General features: G+C 28.6%; 1 protein-coding gene across 1 annotated transcript in view; it reads right to left on the bottom strand.

Annotated features, from left to right (window-relative positions):
* Positions 1-25,710, bottom strand: part of LOC111613690 (serine/threonine-protein kinase MRCK alpha-like) — a 26,797-nt gene extending 1,087 nt beyond the window's left edge. The window contains exons 1-3 of the mRNA XM_023355035.1: positions 24,988-25,710; positions 3,056-3,147; positions 1,973-2,056 (exon numbers count right to left, since the gene is read on the bottom strand). Of these exons, the coding sequence (XP_023210803.1) occupies positions 1,973-2,056; positions 3,056-3,147; positions 24,988-25,174 (363 nt within the window). The 5' untranslated portion in view covers positions 25,175-25,710. The remainder of the gene's footprint in view (positions 1-1,972; positions 2,057-3,055; positions 3,148-24,987) is intronic.
* Positions 25,711-25,718: the final 8 nt, after the last annotated feature.

Genomic DNA, 25,718 nt, shown 5'->3' with positions numbered 1-25,718 from the left:
AAAGGTACGTCTATATATCGTTTATGTACTCATTGTTTTATGTAAATTCTCTACTGTAATAAGTTAAAATATATATATTGTATTTTAGTTGACTGAAGAGGGGCAAAGCCCGAAACGAGTACAAAACAATGCACCGTATCGACTCAACTAATAAAGGAATTTAATGGAAAATTTGCCATGTGTCTTTGGAATAAAACACAATACTAGTGTTTACTACGCCACAAATTTGAATTTCATGTCCTGTAAAACCAAATAATTCGTTCCAACACGAAAAACACATTCAAATTAAAGCTAAGTAGTACATTAAAAAAAATAATAATAACTGTAAATAATTCTGTCTGTAAAGTTTTAATATATCTTTCTATTTAACATTTTGTTAGCTATTGGTGAATGCAAAAGTTTGCATTGTTCAGAACAAAACTCACAATGAAACTATTAAATTTTTTTATTCATTAATCAGGTTACATATATTCTTATTACATTATTTACATCAAGTGTGTGAGAAAGGGCAAGAAGAATATCTGATAGCCACCTCCTTTGTCTTGGAAGTGAAAAAAAAAAAATTCCTACAAAAGCTCCTGCTTGAGTACAGCGTTACAAAAAGTAATTAGATTACATCTTCCACCCACTCCAGTTATAGTAAGGTGGCGCACTTGGTTAGAGGCTATAACATTTCTTTCAGAAAATTTTGATAAAATTAAGGAATTCATTGGGAAGCTCAAGGATGTTTCAAGTGTAGTGTAACAAGTCAAGGATTTCATTTCATGTACAGATCAAGAAGATGAACTGTACGCATCCACTCATTCAAATGCCTTGTTGGATATATTAGGAAACTAGAAAACCAGAATTTAACAAAAGAGGAACAATCGAATGTTTTCCAGAGAACTTTAAACTCCTTATATAGATTTGCAAAAGAGAAACTGTTCTCTTCACTCTCTACAAATCCATATGTGGGAAAACTTGTTGACACTAAGAACTGGACTTTCATTTTATATGCCACTCACTTCCATTAAGTTTAAACAATCATTTTCAGCGTATTGTAATTTCCTGAGATCTAAACAGCATAACTGAACCTTCAATAATATTGAAATAATGATGGTGATTCAACAAAAGTATCATATTTGGAATGATGTGAATGAACATTTTATGTCTTAATACAAATAAAACCCTCTATGTATTAAACTGAAATTTCAATAAAAATAGAAGAAACATGTAAACAAAAAACAAGTGTAAATTTTTAGAAAGAACAAATTTCACACACAATGGTGCATATGTAGGTATGCAATTTTAATTAAATTTGCATGTAGGATTCCTATCTTTATTAATCATCCTTATTATTTTCAAATGTTAGATTAAACATATTAGATGAAATCATTCATCCAATAACTTAAATTATTCATCTAATATGAATAATTTTTTACCAGTGATTTTATATTCAATGATAATAAATTTATCTTTATTAGTTAAATTAAATGTTTCAGATATCAATTAATTAATGGCAAAAAAGTATTAGTTTCATTTATCTACAGTAGTTTTTTTTTGTCATGTTGTCAAATTTTAAATGAACATATTTAAAATGAAATCTTTGTTTGTTATGTAAAAATTATTAACACATTCTTTTAAATATTCAATTTTCACTTCTCAATATTATAACTTCATATTCTCTCTATTTCAATAAAGATTTAAAATTAAATATCTTTCCATATTAACTCTATGATACAGAATTATTTCATATTCTTGTCTTTTGAAAGATTTTTTAAATGAAATATGGCAACAATTGATGTTAACTGTATATTTAAGTCAAAAAATATTTAAGTCTTTATAATCCAGTATCCTTTTAAAAACGATTTTTCAAAAACAGTAATAATAAATTTTAAAAATTAAAAAGTTTTATAGAGGCAATGTAGAAAATTGTTAAGATTTAATAAATTATATTACTTATCCAAAAAGTTGTATTTAATGTTATACTTACTTCTGCTCTTTTTAGCATTTCCCATTTATTAAGTATCTTCATGGCATAGATTTTCCCATTAGTTTTCTGTTTGACAACTGCTACCTTAAAATTAAAAATAAATAAATTATATATAATTAAATAATTATATATTATTTTACTTATTCATAATACCTTGTCAAAACAAAAATAAGAAAATCAAATTTTTAATTACATTTAATCAATCTAAATATATAAAATTACTTGTCCTGACTGAGTCACTGATTGATTCATCATCACCCAAAACAAACTGCTGAACCTAAAAAGGTGAAATTTGGTACATAGAGTACGTCACAAAAATGCACACTAAGAAGGGATTTTTCGAAATTCCCCGCGAGGGAGAGGGAGAGCATTAAGTCTTAACCTGAAGAACGGCTTCTACTGTACTATTTTAGATGCAATTTTTTTTTTTTAATTACATTTAGTCTTCATTGAGTACTTAGGTGTATTAAATTGATAACATTTCAGACATTGTTATAAATATTTTTATATATTTTGATTTTTTAACCAAATGTTCAAACCGTTTTAAATTCAAATTTGTTATTGCATATTGGTTCGATTATAGAATGATTGTAAACTTTCCAGAAAATTAATCAAATTGAAAATAGTTCATTTGATTCTCAGCAATTCTCATTATTCTCAGCGGTAGGTGTTATATAACAATTACTATGGCTGTTGAAATACTGAATATAAATGGGGTTTGCTTACAAAACCCCCGCAGGCAAAGTCGCAGGTAACAGCTAGTTTAGATATAAAAAAATATTTACTGGTTAACTAATTATTGTATTAGGAGCTAATCCTTATTAATAATACATCATAATATCATCTCATTTCATTAAATATAATGATAATTTTTATAAATTCATATTAACATTTCAAAAAAAAATTTTTTTTAGAAATTAAACATTGAATTATATATTTTGACCAACATTTTAATCTTCTAAAACTAAACAACTATCAACCTAAAACTAAAAATCTTATTTAAGCCTAAATCCATCTATATTAGTCATATGCTTATTTCAACACTTTTCTAATATATAAAGAAAATAAATTTTATGGACTAACCTCTCCAAATGCACCTCGTCCAATAACTTTTAAAATCTCAAAGTCATCTTTTGTTAAACGTAGGTTCTTTATGTTCTGGACAACTGGTTTAGCTAAAATAATAAATATCAAAAATTTTTAGCTACATAATTACACTTTCATACTGTAATTATACTAATTATATTCTCTAAACAATTGTAGCAACTAACATTGAAGGATTTAAAAAAAAAGAAAATACAGTATTGACTTTATTTTCATGATTTTTATATATTTCGATTTTAAAGCTTAAATTCTATGAAGAACTATAAACATTTGTTAATACATACATGTACTGTATACATACATACATATTCACTCTCAAGAATAAAATCTCACAATGAAAAACTACATAAATAAAAACAATACTGCAAATCAAAAAATTCCAAAATGATAAAAATAAAAATTAGCACTCAATTACTTTTTCCTTTCAATAAATCAGTGAGATAAAAGCATTAAATTAAATTAATGCTTATTTTTTTCTGCTCAATAAATTATCATAATAGAAATAATTGGTATCATTATCTGGGAGTCTTTATAATTTTTAAATATAAAAAATTTTATATTACTTTAATAAAGCTAAGTACAAATTAGTAAATTCCAGATCTTTAAAAGTTTAATCTTTTTATGCAGTAACTTTTAATTTAATCTATAAAAACAAACAGCAACAGTCTTTTAGTTTCATTTAGAATGCTATCACTGATTACAGGTATAGCAATACCAGATTTATAGGAAAGCTAGAATAGGAAGCTAGGACAAAGAATAAGAAAATTGTACAATCAGTTCTGACTAAAGAAAACTAGGCAAAAGGCATAAAACATTGAAAATTTCTATATTCTAAAATCCATGGTTAAATATGAGACAACATGCTTGCTTGAATAAAAAAAATAATGAATAAGGTGTTTGCACTTAAAAATTGTGAAGTTTTGTATGTGGAATATCCTCAATTCTCAAATTGTATTGTAAGAATATTATATTGTTTGAGGGATACTTGTAATTGCAGAAATGGAGAAAATGTCACAAAAACTAAAAAATTTACACCTTAACATAACTCCCGCAATATAAATTTAATAAGCAAGAACATTTTGGACCTAATTTAACTCCTCAGTTGTTGAATATATAATGGATATCAAACTGAACCAAAAACAAATTAATAAAAATACAAACTAAAATGCATAAAATTTAAATCCAAGGTAAAAAACAAAAAAATAAACAACATTGAATAATAAAATTAACAAACGTAAAAATAACGAACAATAAATATTAAATTGTAGTGATAATACATTGTACAATTTGTAACAATTGAAGTGATAATACATAAATTTGACCAAATCAGATTTCATAAAGTAATTTCCACATAGCTGCTAAAGAGTCCAGATCATGGTAGTTAACACAACTGTTGTTTCTATTTGCTCTTTATATCTCTAAAACCCTAAATATTTAAGGGAATTAAAGTCATTGGCAGATCTAACAATTTTGTCTTCATCCTAATTAATTTACATCTATGACAGCTAGCATATGCTGTTAGGGCTGTACTGTCCAATTTCTTGTTGATTGCATACTTTTGTTTCTTAATGCACCATGTCATAAGGCCGGAATTGTCATGGAGTGATTCAAGGAACATTCCAGTGAATTTCAAGTCATGTGGTGGCCTCCGAATTCACCTGATATCAATTCAATTGAACGTTTGTGGTTCCACCTGAAACTGAATTCATGCTGCCACACAACCACCTCGCAATGTTCGGGAACTGGAAAACCAGCTGGTGAGCACCTGATACCAGATACCTCAGACTGCCTACCAGCATCTTGTCAAGTCAATGCCTCGCTGCATGTTGGCAGTTTTGAGGGTGAAAAGTGGTTCTACATTGTATTAAACAGGTAGTCATAATGTAATGGCTCTTCAGTGTATATAGCTAACATTTTATTTTATTGTATTTGTAAAAATATTTCTCTGAAAATTTTTGGATTGTGTAATTTAGCTTGAATGTTTAAACTTTAACTGATACACATAATGTTCTATAATTTTGAATTGTGCTTGAAAATTCAATTTTATTTAAAACTTTGAACCTTACAACATCCTGAAGAAGACCATTAAAGATGGTTGAAAACATTAGCATTCAGTAATTAAAATGATGGAAAACTATTATTTATTATAAAATTTAAATATATATATGTTATGGTTGTTTTGGAATTTTGTATTTGCCACTAATGTGGTAGCACAGATATGACAAACAACACCAAGGTAACTGAATGAAAGTATTATTTAATAGAGAACGTTGTATACTGCTAGGACTGTACAGAAAAGACTCTTTGTGAGCTGATGATGAATGATGAATATCTCTTTCTTCTCGACACACACTGACCATTGGCATCATGTGGTCTTTTCTTAGTATTGACCATTATTCCCTGACTAGTAACTGGGTATGGTGACCTAGGGCATTGCAGGTGCAAATGCTACACATATATATATTAGAAATTATACATAAATTAATATATATTTTAAATTATATACAGTACAATCTCATTAATTGAAAATTTAAGGAGTAAGAAATATCCCAATTTGAGTTTAGTTAACAAGTTTAATATACAATTTTCTCAAATTTTTCTAAACATGAATTTCCTGTTATCAAACCATTTCTCAACAATTAGTTCACAGAATGATTACAAAATTGTACACAGTTTATGGGATTTTTGAGTGCTTTTTCAAGGTGCCTCCTTTGTCCCAATCAGAACACAAGTAACATACTGTATCAGTAAAAGCTAAAAGGATTCAACATAAGGTTGTAATGGCATAGTGTTGTGTTTGGGATTAAACCATTATTTTTGTTTATCTTAATCATCTGCATTCAAACAAAATATAGGAGAAAATGGAGACCATAAATGAAGCAAAGGATTGAGGATACATGGGAAAATAGGTTTGAGTTAAAAGTACCAACAATTTCAACTTAACAAGACCATATTATATTGAAACACAATATACTGTGCCTGGGACCTGTAGACAGCTTCAACTTAATGCAGTTTGACTTAGGTTAAGAGGTTATGTATATATGGTAAGACCCCGCTTAACGCAGGGGATGTGTTACAACAAAGCGCTAAGTGAAACAGCATTAAATGAGGTCATTTTAACATAGAGTAAATAGGGATAGAGGAACATGCAACCAAAAATAAACAAATTTTACTTTAATTTTAAGTTATTTTTATATTAATTTGCATAATTATATATGTTAAATAACACACAAACATATGCACACAGAAATGTATAATAATATATTAATTAGTTCATTTTTTATATATTAATAGTTCATTTTTTGAGATGAAGGTCCTGACTTTTCTGAAATTGTTGTTCTTTTGTAATAAAGTTGTGAAGTTCCATTTGTCACTTTTTTCTTTCCTTAAACAAATGTCAGTAGCAGAAGATCGCATTCAAAACACCTCATTTTGCTTTTGCACTCCTTTCAAAATCTGGATCATTTGCTACAATTTGATTAATGATTTCAGTTATCATTACCAAACTTTTACTAAGGAAATCCGTAGAGAAGTTTTTTGGGTTCTTTGTTTTCAGAATCTCTATTTTCCAGTTCTACATGAATTCCTTGTTCTGCCAGTTCTTGAAGGTTGTCGTTGGTAAGGCTCTCACCAGAAACCTGCAGTAACTCCTCAATATCCTGCTCATTTACATCTAGTCCTGCTGTATCGAATAGGTTGACAATTTGGTCAACCTAACAATACAGTGATAGGCTCTTCTCGTTGAGAATTCTTGGATACCTTTAGCCATAATTTCTTCCACACTCCATTCATGCATTTCTCAGTTAATTCTTGACAAGCGAAGTCGATATTTCTTATGGCATCCTTGATGTTATATTTTTTCCAAAGTTGCACCAAACAAACATAGATTTAAAGAAAGTATACCTTTTTGCCACCTTTTGCTGATCGGTTTGTGTTCACAAATAATCATATTATATATGAATCAATGAAATGCTGCAATAATTTAAATCAGCATGAATTTTGAGCTTTTTTAAGGCTTCAAGCAGACCGCATTATATTGAATCAGCGTTAAGCGGGGTCTTACTGTATTTTACATATAGTAAAACCCATCAATTTGGACACCCCCATATCTTGAATACTTTCACACAGAACTGGATAAATCCCTGAACTCTTACATTTATATGATACTCTGTATCTTGGACACCTGATATCCGAAGTTCAAAGGAGAGAAGTATCCAAGATATAGAGTATATTGGACACATCTCTACTTTGAACTTTGGACATCATTTTGTGATTTTAAGTTAAAAATTAAAGAAATTTCTGAAGATGTCTAACTATTGAGTCATCCTGTTTTAAGGTCTTATCAGTTAAAAACTGATAAGAAAATTTATGACAAACATCCTTAATGGCATTTTGGGAGATTTTCCATATTCCTGTCCACTAATAGTCTCAGGCATAATTTCTTCCTAAAGACCAGGCTGTGTTCAGTAATGCAGAACACCTAAGTTAGAATTCTGAGTGGCTTAGTAGATGGAGCTAAGAATGTTCTGAGCATCATTGAACAATTTTTCTTAGTTAGACAACTGGGCAAAATGGTGAAAGAAGTTAAAATTATGATTGCAACAATTGTCACAAATGAACTGGGTCGAAAAAGATGAAGTAACCAATACAATTATTCAAATGGAAGCTGCGTCAGATCATGAAGAAATTAATGAAGCAATTATTAATTGTAATCAATGAAATGAACCGTTATCTTTTGTTAAAATGTATTCGAAATCTGTTATACTGACATATCATAATTTTACATTTCAAAGTCATTTTAGAATAAGTAGACATTTAATCCACTTTGTGATTGTTATAATAAAATACATTTAGTCTTTAGTCCAACACAAGCAGCCATCTTGCAAATTGTACAATGAGACAAAAACAACAATGTCACTAGTAGAAGTTAGCATACATAAAAGAAGCTGACTGAACTAGCTAAAATTCTAGCAGTGGGAGGAGTCACACAGTAGTTAGAAATGAGTTCAACATTGCAGCATAACTAGACATAACAAGAATTCTGTTACTGAACACTGCCCAGGATTACTCTATTTGGTTACTTTGTGCCAAATTGGCTAGTTCAGTATCCATTTTTGCACTAAAAATTTATAGTCAAATTTATAGCAATTGCCAACATATTTTTTAGCTATGGAGAAAAAAATTGGCTGCTTTTGTTTGCATTTATTGTTGTAAATCAAATCTGCATTTTAATGTATTCTGAACCTACATCAGCCATTGAGTGTTAATTGTACATTAAAAAAAAATTTTTTTTTATTCTCTGCTGTATGGACACTAACAGGACTTTTTTCAAGCCAGCAGTCTAAATTGAACACTTTCTTATGGAACCAAGAGTGTTCCACATAAGTTATTAATACAGTAAAACCTATTTATACGTATTATTAAAATTAGTTTATTAATTTAATACATATATATGTTTTTAAATTAATATATATATTTTAAAATTATATATACATATATATTAATTTAATATATCTTGTTTTTTCCTTTTTTAAATTAAACTATTCTCACATCTTTTAAATGAGTTTATTATATAATTATAAACAATACTGTCTTTCCATGCTAAGATACTTTAACAATAATAAAAAAATTAGCAATTACTTTTGATATTGCATTGTCTTTTTCAAGCAATATATAATATATTAAACATATATTTTAATTTTAATCCTTATCTATCTTCTTTTTGTAAAGTATAAGGACTGAAGAGGGATAATTAAGATCCAAAATGCATTTCCTCCATCAATAAAGCCTGTATCAACAACTGCTCCTTGTATGATATGTTACTAAAAAAAAAATCAATAGCTTTTAATTCTTTAAAATCCACAACTAAACCAGTAACAGAACATTTAATTAAATATATTTTAATATTAAAATAATTTCTAATATACTTTATATCAGGTGTGGCCAAACTTTTATCCCTTAGGGGCTACTTTTTTTGGTAAAATATGGTCCGCGGGTGACTATGAATACGGGCAAACAATTTTAAGATTTTTATATGCGCATGCGTTAACATTCATTTGCATTGTTCATCAGGATAAATACAAACAGTATGGGTACGTTGCACAGACAGTCTATTATTGTAAGAATAAATTATCGAATTAAGATTTTTAAACATTAATTTAAGTGAAAGCAAATTGTTCAACTTTAGCTTCGCGGGCTACTTTCAAAACCTTTGCGGTCGATTGCGGTCTACATGTTGGCCATCCCTTCTTTATATGATCTGAAAAAGAAGTCAACATGATGTTGAAAGTAATGCTAATTTTTGTTATTGTTAAAGTGTTATTTTTGTTATCATTAAAGTATCTCAATGCCAAAAGACATTATTGTTTATAATTATATATTGGCATGAAGTGCACATATTTTTATTTATAAGTTGATTATAAGAAAACTATTTTATACTTCCAAGAATACAAACTTTTTTATTATGAAAACAAGTAAAACAGCAAAACTGTATTTGGGACAAGACTGTCTCGGAGACGGAATCACTTTGAAACTCAAGGCAGGTCTCGTTCTCATTCTCTCTTCTTTGATATCGCTGCTTTTGGGCGCAATCATTCAAACTTTGCCGACCAAGACCATGAGATCATCCACGATGCATCTTCGATGAAATTAACTTATCTAATTTCAAAATTTCTCTCTGTTGCATGTCAGCCCGGGTTGAATATTTGTCAATGCGTAATGAAAAGTTCCCGTTGTTGAAAAAAATAATCGTGGCTATTGTATCGTCCGAAATTATTTTTTTATTTTGCACAAACAATATGCAGTTTAACCCGATTATAATGTCATCGAATGTAATGACAACCCTAATATAATGTCAAATTTTTATCGGTCCTACGATTTTACTATACTAGATAATGTTAAAAAAAAGCTCACTTGTAACGACATAAAACCGTTTTAACGTCATATTTGAAGCACTCCCAAATTTACAAAATTAGATTACAAATTTTATTTAACCTAGAAGAAACTACGTGTTCAGTCCTAAGGTCAGAGTTCACTTCTTAGAATGACTGTGGGTGGTACTTTCCCCTACCTGACCTTGGTGGGGTGAGGTGGCTGTTTTGCCTGTTTGTAAAAGAGGGTTGCCATTTTGTATTTTATTTTGACTCGATTCTTGGTCCCCTGACTACCTACAAGTCTGGATTTTTTTATGCGCAAATGATTTGGGCACCTAATACTCTGTGCCAAATATCAACTCTCGAAATGTACTCCTTCATACCTCTATGCTGGTAAGAACAAGTGGCAGTATGATTTTATAAACAAGACATAATCTTGTCAATAACTTAAAAAAAAAATAAATGAAAATAAATTTTAAAATCTTATAAAATCAGTTTTATAAGGGGGTGTGACTTGACCGTGAGCGCTGCTGGTGACTTTGTTTCTACACCTCGACGTGAATCTAGAATTTAGTGTATTTTTTCAATTTTATTATATGAATTAACCAAAAGTGTTTAATACTAATAAGAAATAACCAAGTTCGAGGAAAATTAATCATTAATAAGTATGCAACGTTCACCAAAAAAATGTGGTAGACCGCCAACTAATAGAAGCAAACCGGAAAGCAAAAAGACGCAACCAGGTACATCTAATTTCAAGCTTATAACGGACTACAACTTATCAATGGATAAAGAATTACAGGAATCGTCTACGGCAAACAATGGTTCACATACGGATATATCTAAACAAAATCTACAAAGCTTTTCAGGTGAGTCCAATGTAATTAATTCATCTACTCCAATAAGCTCGAATGACACTTTAACAGCAGATCTATGGAATAGGATATCTGAATTGATTAATACTTCTAATGATAAACTATCTGCACAAATGGAATATATAAAAGAAGAACTGAATTTAATTCATGGTACTATACAGGAAAATAAAATTCAATTTGAAAAAATGGAAAGTTCAATAGATAATCTAAAAATTCAAATTGACAATTTAAAATCTGAAAAGGAACTGATACAGTATAAAATGGATACTCTAATTAATGACTGTCATAATAAAATCAGTTTTATAAGTTAAAAATAATCTCTAATTAGGAGATCTTTCTATTATCCAAAATCCTTAAGATAAACTTGAAATTATTTATAGTTATCTCTATAAAATGTAAAAGTAAAGCTGATGCTATTTATTACTTTATCTGTTTTGATATAAACAACTCCATATAAGTAAAATATAAAACCCAAAAACAAGCACTTGAAAGATTGTAGGAGTCAAAACTGTGTACAGATAAAATGTTTTTGTGACTTTTCATCTCAGTTTCTTGATTCCGATAATCTTTCAAGTATTTGTTTTTGGGTTTTAATTCTATTATTTCATCATGGTTTATTAACTTTTTAAAAATTTTTAAAAATAAGTAAAATTTATTAGACATAATTGTAAATTCTTAAAAATCTGTTTATATTAATTTTAGAACAAAGCATTTTTAAAAATTTTATTTTTTATAACGAATAATGAAAATTGTTGTGTTCCAGTAGCTTGAAAAGTTAACATGTCAATTAAGTGAAATTATACATTACATGATATAAAAATTAATAAACACAATTATTAAATTTTTGTGATAATCTAACCTGATATTTAAATTTTAGGCTTATCACACCAGTGAATATGGTATTACAAAAATTTAATGTAACTAAGGACAAAAAGCAATGAAACATATGATTCTTATTTTTTAATGAACATTTCAATTTTGCTATAAAGATGGTCATTTTAAAACTCAAAAAATTTTCAATAGAAATAATGCTTACAATAAAAATTCTAAGTTTCATATTTATATATATTTTATTTTATAACAAATCATTAAAATATAAAGTTAAAAAATTATTATTCAATAAATTTGTTTTTAAATAATAACAAAAATATTTTAACAAGTAAGAAAATCATATTGAATTGAAATGTAATTTAAAACCATTTTTATAAAAGTACTAAAAATTAAATAAAATGTTAATTTCTTAAATAAAGAAGTTTAAAATATGATTTTATTTTTTATTTTTATAAAATTTGAAACTTAACGAACATTTGACAAATGAGAAAAAATAAGCTTATTTTTACACCATCAAATAATTTTACAAATGAATATACAAACCTTTTTGACCTATTAATAGGCCTGCATCAGGTCAATGTATTTAAACACTATTTTTAGAATATATGAGTGTTCTAACATGTATGTTACAAAATTCAATCATCAAGACAATTCTGAAATTTAGAAGTGTATTCCTTACAAAATTAACATAATATATAATGATGAATGATTTGAAAAATTTAAATCAATCAGGTTCCCAATGTCCATTTTCCAGTTCCACCTTCCCAATGGTTATAAATCTTTTCTGAAATTGAGGCGAATATACCTCAGGAAAGCCATACAAACAACCAGAAAATTGATGTACTCTAAACTCAACAACTTAATTCAATTTAAAAATCATCTATTTAGTAAAGATTCAAATGTGTTATGTAATTTGAACAAGAGAGTTGTAACCTTACAGGAAAAGGTCTCTAACTCATTGCATAATAAAAATGTTAAAAAATTAAAATGGATATTCCTAGAGCAAAACAGTGGTCTGCCAAACCAATCAAGCATACTGTCCCTACCGAACAAACCAGATCACTCAACACCCTGGAAATATTCAAGGTGGCAAATAGAGGGAAACATCTCAATTCCAAAGACAGTGTGAAGTTATACCTACCTGGCAATGTATTTAAGAAGAACAAAGAACAACTAAGGAAAATTTATATTTGTAAAACATCAAACTTAAAATTTCATTTTAATTTTTACCAAATCACACATCATTATGTATAATTTGTTAGCTTGTAAATTTCAAAATGATTCCAAAGTTTAAGTTTTGTAACATTCATGTAACTCACATATATTCTAAAAATAGAATGTATGAATACATCAACCTGATGCAGACCTATTGATAAGTCAAAAAAGTTTGTATCATTATTAAAATTATTTGCTGGTGTGAAAATAAGGTTATTTTTTATGTCATTTCTCAATCAGTGATTGTACGATAATCAAAATGATAATAATCTAAGATGATAATCAAAATGCTCTCAAGTGTTTTAATGTAAGAGAGTTCTTCCTGTCTGTTGACAATGTCAGGGCAGTGGATATATAACCTTCTAATAAAGTCTTTGAAAATGATTAGCTTGTAGTGCAGTAGATCATATGAGATCCAAAAAATAGAGGGTTGTATAAAGGCTCCCAAAAAGCTTTTAGTCTTGATTCTGCCATCCTTAAGTTTGATAAGAATATCCAAAAAAATGAGTCTCACACTCTCCTGCTCCAGGTACAGTTTTAGTCTGTAAGAGTTGGTGTTAACATCAAGTATTTCTGTGTATCAGGTTTTTTGTCTATGTACCTGGCATAATTTTGGATGCATTGCTATATTTCAGCAGGACAAACTTCTCCAACAATTGGAAAACTGTCTCACAAAGTGTCCTGGATAAAGGGATGAATAGAACCATCCTACCTCTCCCTTGCAAGTAAGTAGTTCCATCATACTGGAAAAATGAACAGTATGTCTCAAGGCTCACCAGCTCCAAAACTTGCATATGAAGAGTAAGAAATAGGTTAATGTGCTCTAACAGGAAATTTCTAAGAAGGTAAAAGTAGCATTCCAGGAAGATACAGATACAATGACTCAAAGTCAAAAACAATGACATATTCATCATCAAGCAGTGTGAGATTCTGTAATCTCTGGATCAGGTTCAAAGGTTCCATTCATGTGGTGGTAGGCTGTGGCAAATGAATTTCTATAGAATTCTTTCAATGTTGATGAGGAGAAACAGCTTTTATCAACTACCAGTCTCAATTTCAACCAAGTTTATGTATTTTAGTAAAAGCAAATATACAAAAAGTTGACAGGAAGAGAACAACCACCTTTTTCAGATATACATTTTTCATTGAAGTGGTATCAGTAAATCTGTTGACTGCTGTGTAAGCTATCCAGATAGTTGCTAGGGATTCTGGTTTACTGGGTTGCTGAAATGTGTTTTGCATCACATTGTTATGCTCTAGAGTTTTTTTGAGGCCACATGTATGTTTTAAAAATAAACCACCTCTGGATTTAATCAAAGAAATACCATAGCTTTATAAAAAGTGGGATGACATTAAAATATTATTTGAAGAAACTGAAAGTCCTATTTACAATCAGTAGAAAAAAAAATTTGTAAGAAATTAATGAAAAAGATAGTACCTGATGTTTGAAAAGCACAAAAAATTAACATAAAACTTAGTTGGGAAAAAAAAAATGTAGTTTCAAAGAATCTATATATATAACCCATTCAACAGGTGTCTGTCCCGTAACCGTTTGATAACGGACACTAGAGGCGCCCCTATCGTGTGTCATATTTCAAACATATTAACAATTTTAATTCTTATTTAAATTAACAATATAAATTTTTATTATTCATTTGGCCAATAAATTATTATTTGGTCAATATAACAATATAAATAATTCAGTATATTTGTAATAGGAATTTATTATTTCAGGGGCTTATATCTCTTGAAGGGTCGCGAGTAGTGGTATGGTTCCTTTGACTTTATTGTTAGTACAGGGGTCTACGGTTTGGGGGGTTGCCACCTCTTCATTCGGAGGGTAAATCTTACCATTCGGACTTTAACAGAGCTGTAGAGCATATTGATAGGAACAAAAAAGTCAAAGGAACCGTGTCTCGTGGAAATTTGTAAAGAACGCCCACTAGGGGCGTTCCGAGCTACTAGTAGAAGAGAACTGAACTAATTAATTTAAGATTTAAAATATGAAATTTAAAACAGCTTGACAATGTCAGTGCTCCAACTGTGTTTCAAGGTTTAAAAAGTAAGACTTCCTGAAGAAAAGTTAGGATAAGAAGGACAAATTTAAAAGAAAAAACACTCACCACTTTTTTCAAAAAACGTCCTTTTCTAAAGGATGTTTGAGAAAATATCAAATGAACAATTGTTTCATTAACAAGGAAAGGAAAGATAACTTAGAGTTAGTTTATTATATACCTTTATATACCTCAATTTTATTTTATTTTTTTAATGTAAAAATTTCCTACTAAAATAACAATCTTAGATAGTTAATAAACTTAGATAGGTTATGGCCTTTACTTTTCAATAACATTTACAATTAGAGAATACTATATTTCCTCAACTAAATCCCAGGGGGTTTATTTCTAAAACATACATATTCTCCACGTTTCATTTGAAGACCCAGAAGTTTTTTCAGGCTGAGATTTATTACCTTGCAATAGGAGATAACTAGGTAAAAATTAAAAGCAATAATCTTAATTTACAGATTACAGCTACAATGTTTGAAATAATTATGAATTGTCATAGTTAACCAAATTCGCTGTCTAAGATATCAGCCTAGTATTCTGGAGACTCAGAATCAAATCAAGGAAGGTCAAAAAAACCACTGAAAATTTTCCAGAAGTGGTCTATCCTGAATTTGTCAGGCTCTGTTCCTCACTATCTGACCATCTCATTTTATGCTTGGCTGAACATATGATAGGCTTGAAAAAAGACCCTCTTATTGATCATAGGGTGGAAAGAGTAAAAAAAAGGGAGGAAGGATTTATTTTTAATGCCACTTTCATTCCTCAAGGCTTATTTGAAAACTGGAATTTATTGAATCCCAGAATTTAACTGAGGAAATATGGTATGTAGAAACAATTTTAAAAAAATCAAGACATCATGAAAAATGTTAATTCTAATAACAAATTAAGAACTCTATAATATATTATGGTAAGAATCATTGCTGTCAATATTACTTTCCCAGCTAGAACAACTACTCCAAAAATAACAGATAATTCCATTCTAATGATTTTTATTACCTTAGTCGTTTGCGAAGGACGCTTAGGGCTCTCTCTACTTGTAGCCATATCACGACTCACAGGAAATATGCTTCATAAAACAGAAAAATATTATAACAAATCAAGTTTTGATCTTCCAAAATTTTTGCATTTCTTGACATTTTAAGATCTCAATTCCAAAAGCAAAAAAATGCATTTTGAAGGTTATAAATCAAGGAAGAAGTTAGAAGGGGTAGGGAATCTTATCTCAAGTGAGATCAGACTTAATGATAATTTTACTTGTTTTTGGCATTTAGAAGTATTTAAAAACCTTAAATATGATATTCAATATCTATATCTTCAACAATGTTAAAGTTTTCAAGTACTGTAGCTATTGCTTTTTATAGGAAGCTAGAATTTCTCCATCAACACTGTAGTTTACAGTATCAGTTGAAATGTAGTATTCTTCTTCAGCTACAATACCTTATCATTGACAACTTTGAGTATAAAAAAATGCATCTTATTGTGTCCACATTGATATTAAACAGGCCTTTGATTTGATATTCCCTACCACAATTAATCAACATTTTGAGAAATATTTTGATATCCTGCATTTTAAATTGGTTAAATAATTATTTCTTACTTATTAATTACCATTAAATTTTGTAATTTTACTTTTCTTCCTTTTTCTCCTATTTGTGGAATATCTTGGGGCCTTGTTCTTAGTAGTTTACTTTTTCTCTCTTACAAAATTATTATTATTAGTAGTATTAACATATCCTCTCATGTAATTTTATACACTGACAATATGAAACTAATAAATACTGATTTCACACTTTTACAAACAGACATTTTAACAAAACTCATGAGGTTTTTCATCTATTACCTTTCATAAAATGGTAATGATGTGTTTTGCATTAATAAGGAATACCTCTGTAAATACAATTTACATTAACAGGAATCATATTAAATATATAGATACAATCTCTGATTTTGGCATATTATTTAACTAATGATTAAGATTTTCAAAACACATTCATAAGATAGTTAAAACTTGATGAATAGAAGAGGTGTGATTTAATGTCACTGTCATTATTCTATCATCACATGTTTTTAGATCTTCATTCTTTGCAAATTTCCAATCCCTAAGTGATTATTGTTTACTCATTTAGTGTAATGATGCACTAACTCTTTTACAAAAAAAAAAAATAATAATAATAATAATAATAGCAACTACACTCAACAAAATATATCTTCTTTTTAATAAACTGTCCAACTTATGACTTTCAGCAAAATAGTTAGATCAAGAATTAATACACCCTCTATCTTTCATTATATTGTGTATTTTGACCAAGTCTTATACTTTAAATTTTTTAATGGTTGCCTCTCCACTACTAAATGTACTTGAACCCCAGTTAACTAAAAATAATACTTGTTTATCAATCCCTAAGTTTAAAACTTAAAAGAAGATTCTTCTAGAAATATTATATGGGATTCAAAATACTATACTTATCTGGTAGAAAATATCTTATTTCATGACTAACTATTTTAAAAACAAATACAAACATCTATCTTATGGTTTTTACAATTTTCAATCTTAAATTTTTACTATTTAATTTATATTCTTATTATATTCTTAATATATATTCTAAAAAATTTTTGTGTATTTTCTTATACTTTGCATATTTGGAATTGTATTCTTTACACAATAGAGCATCGTTTACCAGAATCAATTGGGGACTGGGGTTGTTCAGATAACCGATTATGTACAAAAAAATATATTAACCCATCCCATGTTGAAATTTTTCTCCGTTGCGTGTTGCTTCGCATTGAATTTTCGTCGATGTTAAGCCTAACGAAAAACTTTTTAAAATAATAATCATGGCTATTGTATCGTTAAAAATTATTTTTTTATTTTGTACAAACAATATTCAAAAATAAAAAAAAATATATATATATATATATATATATATATATACTTTAGAAGTTGATCTTGTATCAAAAACATTCGATTCAACACGACACACAGTCCTCAAAAAAACACCACACAAAAGTGCCAGTGCTGCCAGCTAAAACACACAGACCAACAAAAAAAATATTGGAGTAGCCCAAGATATAGCCAAAGATTGCAGCGCCACAGCACTAGCATAAATTTTAATTTGCCGACTGGAATGCTTTCGGTTAACAGATATTTCGGATAACCGACTTTTGGATAAACAACGCTCTACTGTATTTAATATATTTTGCATTGTAATTCTTTCTTTACATATCTCTTAATGCTATTATTATGTTTTCTCAATAAATTATTAAAACTAATACCAAAAACCTTAAATCCAGTATAAAAAAAATGAACATTTATTAACAGATCAAATGTTTTCAACCAACTACAATGGTTATCTTCAGGTTCTAAAATGGAACATAATAAATGGAACAGAAAGCTGAAAACAGCCATTATACATGGTTGAAAATGTTCATTCTATTAATAAACATTCCAGTTTTTTTTTTACTGGATTTAAAGTTTTTTGGTATTTAGTTTTAGTTATTACATCCAGTTTTTGGACTATTTCATTTCAATAAATTATTGTCTTTTTAACCTTTTTGTTTGTTTGTATTTCATGTAGATATTTTTTGTTCAGTCATACACAAGGAGTTATCTTCAAGACTTTATTCTTTAACTTTTATTACAGTAAAGTTGAAATTATAAAAAATGGAATAGGTTTGTAGATTAAATTCTAAAAGAGTGAGTTAGTATTTGCTCCCATAAATCAGTGAGAGCTGCAAAATTTGGGACCAAAAATTGCCATTGTATCTTCTATCTTATAAACATTAAGTCAAAATCATCTTTCAACGAGCTGATAAAAGAAAAATTGCTCTTTAAAATCAAAATTTAGTGTAAAATCTAGAAACTCTAAATTTAAACCTAAATTTAATCATTTTTAGTAGTCCCAACTAGTTCTCCATAAAAATGAATGCCTAATCAAAGTTAATGTTAAACTGAGAAACATTAAAATGGGATTTCACTTTATATTGAAATGACATGCTAATAAACTCAGCAAATGATCTGCTTTTAGAGCTAAAACTATATACAACAACAAAGTACATTGGGATATGAGATGCAATCAAAAAGTTCCGAGATGGGTGTATAAAAAGAACACAATATACTTTATTTAACTTTGACAGTCATCACATTCAAAATAGTCCCCTTCCACATTGACGCATCAATTCTGGCATTTCTGCTGAGCTTGGAATAGTCCCTGATTCATGAAAACCATGTGTATCTCTCACTGCATGCTCATGACAATCCAGTACTCTCTCATGACATGAGCATCTGAGTGTTGGAACTTTTTGACTGCACGTCATATATGTTGTAAATAAAAGCAAAATAATTACTGAATATAAAATTGATCCTGGAGTTAATGTTGTTAATTAAATATTAGTAAACATTTTCCAAATTTAAAGGAAAATTGCTAGAACAGCTTAGAAAAACCTGGAACAAATTGAGTAAAACTAGAGCAACAAAAATCATCAAGAAAAGGCCATTGTAATCTTCATTGAGACTTGATTAAATACTCATACTAAAAAACTATTGTTGAGATTTACAGATTAGAAAAAATTAAATCAGGTGCCAGAGGGACTTTTTAATCAACTTTCATATTTTTATGCGGGGAAAAGTCTCAAAAGAAAGGTTGACTTTGCTCATGTTAATTGTGTTCCTGTGGTTGTAAAGGATGTGTGAAGACGACAAATTTTTATTTGTATTTGGTCTTTAATATTTAAAAAATTAAATTTTTAATTTAAAGAAATCTAAAAGTTTATTATTTAATGATCACAAAATCAATCTTGCATTACATATACAAATGTAGGAAGAATAAGCAGACTCAAGAATATGCATTACATATGTTTTATTTAGAAAAAAATTGCTTATTGGTTATCTGTTAAAGACAAAAAGTAGTACAATTAGGACAATTTCTTAAAAAGTAGAAAAAGAAAGATGAATATGAGGCCTGCAATGTTAAGTCAAAAAAATTTAAAATAGTTCAGTCAAATATAAGAGCTTTGGGAGAGAACATTAAATGTAAAAGTCTTAATCTTATTAATTTTTTAAAAAAAAGTTAAATATCAAAGATATTGCATCAAATAAATGCAAAGAATTTAAAATATGTACAGATATAGTTTAAATGTATTTTTGCTGAAAATGGAATTTGCACGAAACTCAAAAATCTTATAGCTAGAAAAAAAAATTCCCTGATGAAAGTTGAAAGGAATAATAATAATAATAATAATGACATTTGTAGGAAATGCCATATCTTGCATAAGACTATACAACACATCTTATTTGGATTGTCACGATCCTAAACATTAAAAATATGATTCTTTGTTCTAAGTAAAGCTAATGTATTACATAATTATTTCAAATTACCAATTGGTGGAGATATATGAAACTTATCAAATTGTATTGGAACAATTAGTTTCTCTGTTATATCAAATTATATATAATTTTCCATTTGATATTTTTCATTTTAAGAAGTTTCCCCATGTCAGAAGTTTAATCTCAAGTCTAAATTTTTTCTGTATAAATGTTTTTAAGAAAGTTCCCACTTAATTAGACAGAAATCCTTGATTATAACTGGAAAATGGACTTAAAAATTTTTTCAACTATATCCTATCAAAAGTTTTTACACATTTCATTACATATGTATAAATCAAAATAATTACATTAGAAAATATACAAAATTTAGTGTGTCATTTTATGTACAATTTTGGACCACTTAGAATATGGATTTTACAATTTGCTTACACAGCTATCTGCAACAAACAGCAAGTTCTGAAAAGTACTATCAATACTTGGGTTTTAGATTAGACTGAAAGCATTTGTTTTTCTGAACTTTTATCAGCTATGAAAATTTCAAGGTTAGAATGTTATTATTTGTATATTATTGCCTAGTTTTGTTGAGGATCAAATTTTTTTATAATACATAGGTTATACTGTAAGACTTCAATGAATTTTAGTACAGTATATTTGCAGCTCTGTGATTTTGTTCCTGAAAATCACAAAATATATTTTTGTTTTTGTTTACAAAACAGAATAGATGAAGCAGGCTACATTATACATATATCTAAATAAATAGATACTATATAAGTCTAATTCACAAAAATGTAGTGGAACATCATTAAATTTCAATTATTAAATGAAAAGTTATATTATTTTCATTTCTGCTTAAAAAGTATTTTTAAACAAATTTAAAATAAAATTTGAAGCAGAGTTCTATTGTAAACTTTCTGATTATTTCTGATTGTTTATATTATTGTTATTACTATTATTTATATATTATCATCCTATTATTGTTTTGAATTTTTATTTTAATATTCTATTGTATTATAATCTTCTTCTTCTTCAGCTTTTCCCACACTATGTAGGGTCGCTGTTTCTGATGAGTCGTCTCCACTGCTCCCTGTCCTGGGCTGCCTCCACATTCAGATGCTTTTCTCTCAAGTCCTCCTCCACAAGATCCATCCACCTTTTCCGCGGCCGTCCCCGCCGCCTCCTCCCCCTCACACTCATCTGCATAACCCTTCTTCCCACATACCCTTCTTCCCTTCGTACCACATGACCAAACCACTTCAACCTCGCTTCCTGTATCTTTGCTTCTATGTTCACAACTTTCACTGTCCCCCTCACACATTCATTTCGAATGTGATCCCGTCTCGTAACCCCACACATCCAACGGAGCATCCTCATCTCCGCCACCTCCATCCTTTTGACATGGGTTTTCCTTAAGCTCACAGTTTCAACAGCGTACAGCATAGCTGGTCTCACCACCATCCGATAAACTTTCCCTTTCAACCTAAGTGGCACCCTCTTATCACACAACACTCCTGACATATCCCTCCAATTCCGCCAACCAGCCTGAATCCTGCCTGTCACTTCCTTATCCACACTTCCATCCTCAGCCATAGTTGACCCCAGGTACTTAAAGGTATTGACTCTTCGGAATACGTCACCCCTCAACTCCAGATCACTCTCCCGGGCACCATCCTCCTCCCCACTACACATATACTCTGTTTTACTCCTGCTCACCCTCATGCCCCTCCCTTCCAACACACCCAACCACCTTTCCAATTTAACCCTCAACTCCTCTTTTGTTTCGGCGCACAGAATGATATCATCTGCATACAACATTGTCCAAGGTGCCTCTTCTCTGACCTCGTCTGTGATCACCTCCATCAGTATGTTAAACAAAAAGGGGCTCAGTGCTGACCCTTGATGTAAACCAACTCTCACCCTGAAGCACTGGGACACTCCTACACAGCTTCTAACCTTTGTGGCCACATCCCTATACAGTTCATGGATCAATCTAACATACTTTTCAGGAACCAACTTTTCCCTTAGACACCTCCAGAGTTCTTGTCTAGGCACCGTGTCATAAGCTTTCTCCAGATCAATGAATGCCATATGCAGCTGTTGTTGCTTCTCCCAGTATTTTTCCAATTCTATTGTATTATAATGCTGATGATATATGATTATAATGTTATATTTAAGTGAAATGCATTGAAAAATCAAAAATTTCATATTCAAAACATTTATTCTATTCCATTTGTTCTCTTGAAGACAATATGTTTAAATGTATCAAAATACAAGAGATTAACAATTAAATATCTAGCATATCTTTTATTTATTTACTTTTATCAGTTTAATATAATAAGATAGAAACTACACAAAGAATAAAGCTTGTTTGTGTAGTTTCGTTATATTTACAGGGTTCCTACTCAAATTTTTGTCTTAAATTCCATGACTTCCCCTAACCAACATTGTACAAATTCCCTGACCCTCACATCACCAACTTTTTAACTGGTTGTTTTTTCTAATTAACAGTTTATATATTGCTTTTTTTTATAATCAATGAATTAATGAAATTAAAAATAAAATAAGACAGAATTATGACATGACTTCTCTACATAAAACTAAAATGTTTTATTAAATAAAAATAATTTATCCTGTTAACTCATAACTGTAAAACTTCATGATTTTGAAAAAAAAAAAAGAAAATAGCCATTTATTATTATTAAAAAATTCTGTATAATCCATGCACAAAAGTATAAATTTATTAAATTTGGATCCCTTAATAAATTTTCCAAACTTTATAAAATATTAATAAACTGGGAAAAAAGTTTCAAAATCAGAAATTGTTTTGTTATGCAATCAAAATTATTAAGATGAAAAATGATAAATAATACCATTTGAATTAATATTAACAAAGAACAAAAATTGATAAATAACTTATTATTATTTTTTCATCAGTTCATTAACACCTGCCCTCAAATTGAAAGTGTAAATTGTGAGAGATAGATAGTTAAAATATTTCAAAATTTTTTTTTATCAACATTAGATTATTAAGTGTGTTAGATTTTTCTCTCAAACTTATAATACTAAATAATTAATACAGCAGTTTTAAAATCTAAAAGTATTTTAAAAATAACAATTGATTTTGTTGTATGCTTGTATATTTTGTGTCCTATAATTTTAGGAAAATATTGTGCAACTCCTTTTTGTAAATCGCATTGTACCACAATACTTCTTATTGCCTGCAGACAGCTACACTTGGTCAGCCATACTATCAGCAAACAAAATCAACAAGACAACCAAGTAAACAAATTTCCTGACTTTTCCTAACTTTTTCCAAACACTAATGAAAATCCCTGACTTTTCAGGTGTGTAGGAACCCTATACTTAACTAATCAATAAATCTAAAACACTAATAAAGTTTGTTAAAAATATTCTGAAAGAAAAAGTTTTTCAGAAACATGGAACAGAAATCACATTTATCCAAGGTCTCCATTAAACTTCCAATTGATTGACAGACAATAAAAATTAAAGTTAAAAATATGCACATAAACAAATTTTAAGAAAAGACAGAAATATACAGTAAAAACTATTTAAACCAAACTTAAAATAATTACACAGAATAGATTCTTAGTATTGACAAGATGATAAAGTCTAAACTTGATTCTATAAGACATATAAAGACATTAAAAACATGTATTAAAAAATTTGTTTCCCCATGTACAAAAAACAACCAAAAAACTTGGGATTAAATAAATCTGAGAGAAACAACTGCATTAAGTTGTATGAAAACCTGACAATATTATCATCCTAGTTTATGAGTCACAAATTTAAATTGTTTTGAGTTTTTTCTTTTCTAGTTCTTTCTTAATTAATTTTTTAAATTTATTTAATCATTAAAAAAATCATTAAATTTCTCAACATATAGTAATACGTCTATCTTTTATACTAAATTCACATAATTATCAATAAATTTTTTTAAATTAATTGATAATTTTATCAAATTATTCTGTAATCCAGTAATCTTACAATTCTGTTAATTATAGCTTATTTATATTCACATTTTAACATATAATCCTAAAAGTACTGTTAAATAATAAGTGATAATATTGAATTAATAAAATTAATAATAAAATCTTGTTAGTATCTATTTTGAACTGTATACCTTCTAATTAAAAATAGATCTTTCTATTTAATTTATAGAACAGTTGAACTAGGAACATTTTTAAAGAAATTAAAACTATTACATTCATTTCTTTTAATTACATAATATTGCCAAAAGATTTTTAAAAATTCAAACATTGATTTTGATTTATCATGAAATAAAATTAGGAGAGATACACTAATAAAACTTAATCAAACTCTTGGTTGTATAAAATTTATTTATCAATAAAATTAAAAACTATTAAAAAAAATAAAACATAAGCTTGAATTTTTGTTATACATATATATATTTTTTAAACACATACAACTAATAAACATTTAGTATTATATTTAACACAAGCAAATTACTGTTATAGTAAAGTTTTAAATCTTTTATATTAATATTTTAAAAAAAAATCAATAGTAAAATTATATTATATTCTATATTTAATCAATTTATTTAATATTTTTAAATAGTAGTAAAATTCAATCAGATTTGATCAATTAATAAAAATATGTAATTTGATGACATTCTCATATATCAATTGATTTATTATATATCAAGTTCATGTTTTATTCATATCATCCTATTATAAGAATAAAAAATACTTACCATAGTCGATAAAATTCGAGATGGTCTTTTCTTTCCGCAGTGAAGAGTTGACACATTCATCATACAGAACAACCAATGCATCCAATAATGTTTCGATACTAAAACTTTTTCCATTCAACATCAAAGGACCACCCAAAAGTAATTGTTCCAGACGTTTCATACGCTCTTCCAGCGTTAAGTCTGACATTATTTTAATTTATTATTATCTCAAGGCAATAATTATGAATTCCAAAGCACCATATTTGATAGATCTATGGAATTTGGCTTCTGGGAAACACATAAGCTTAATGATAATCGTATGGCAGGAAGGAACTCCTGAAATTTGTAGATATTATCCGTCTTCATTGTTGTTCATTTCATATAAATAAGGCAAACGTGGAATTCCTTAGACTATGATTGCGTTGTCTTTTGTTGCTACTAGTAAAAATGAACATACTTCCAATTAAATATAAATAAACAGTAACCTCAATCTCATATATTTGACCTGTAAAAGTTGACAGATAGGCTTAATGATATTATTTTGGCAAATTATAATAAAGTCACCTGCTTAAACGTTGTTATAATTCTTCGACGATCTTATTTATCTGTCTATGGGCGGAATTTGGTAGAGAATATTGTGAGATTTTTCTTACGGATTCATTTGCATCAGTCAAAAGCCAATCACCTCCACTCACCGATCATGGCGGACATCAGATACGGATAGTTACTGGTACTTACACTAGAGGCGCTAT

This window comes from Centruroides sculpturatus, unplaced genomic scaffold (assembly GCF_000671375.1).
Source record: "Centruroides sculpturatus isolate CEXI.00-Female unplaced genomic scaffold, Cexi_2.0 scaffold1657, whole genome shotgun sequence".
NCBI lineage: Eukaryota > Metazoa > Arthropoda > Arachnida > Scorpiones > Buthidae > Centruroides > Centruroides sculpturatus.
The sequence above is the reverse complement of the archived record's forward strand: the minus strand, read 5'-3'. Positions and strand labels throughout refer to the sequence as shown.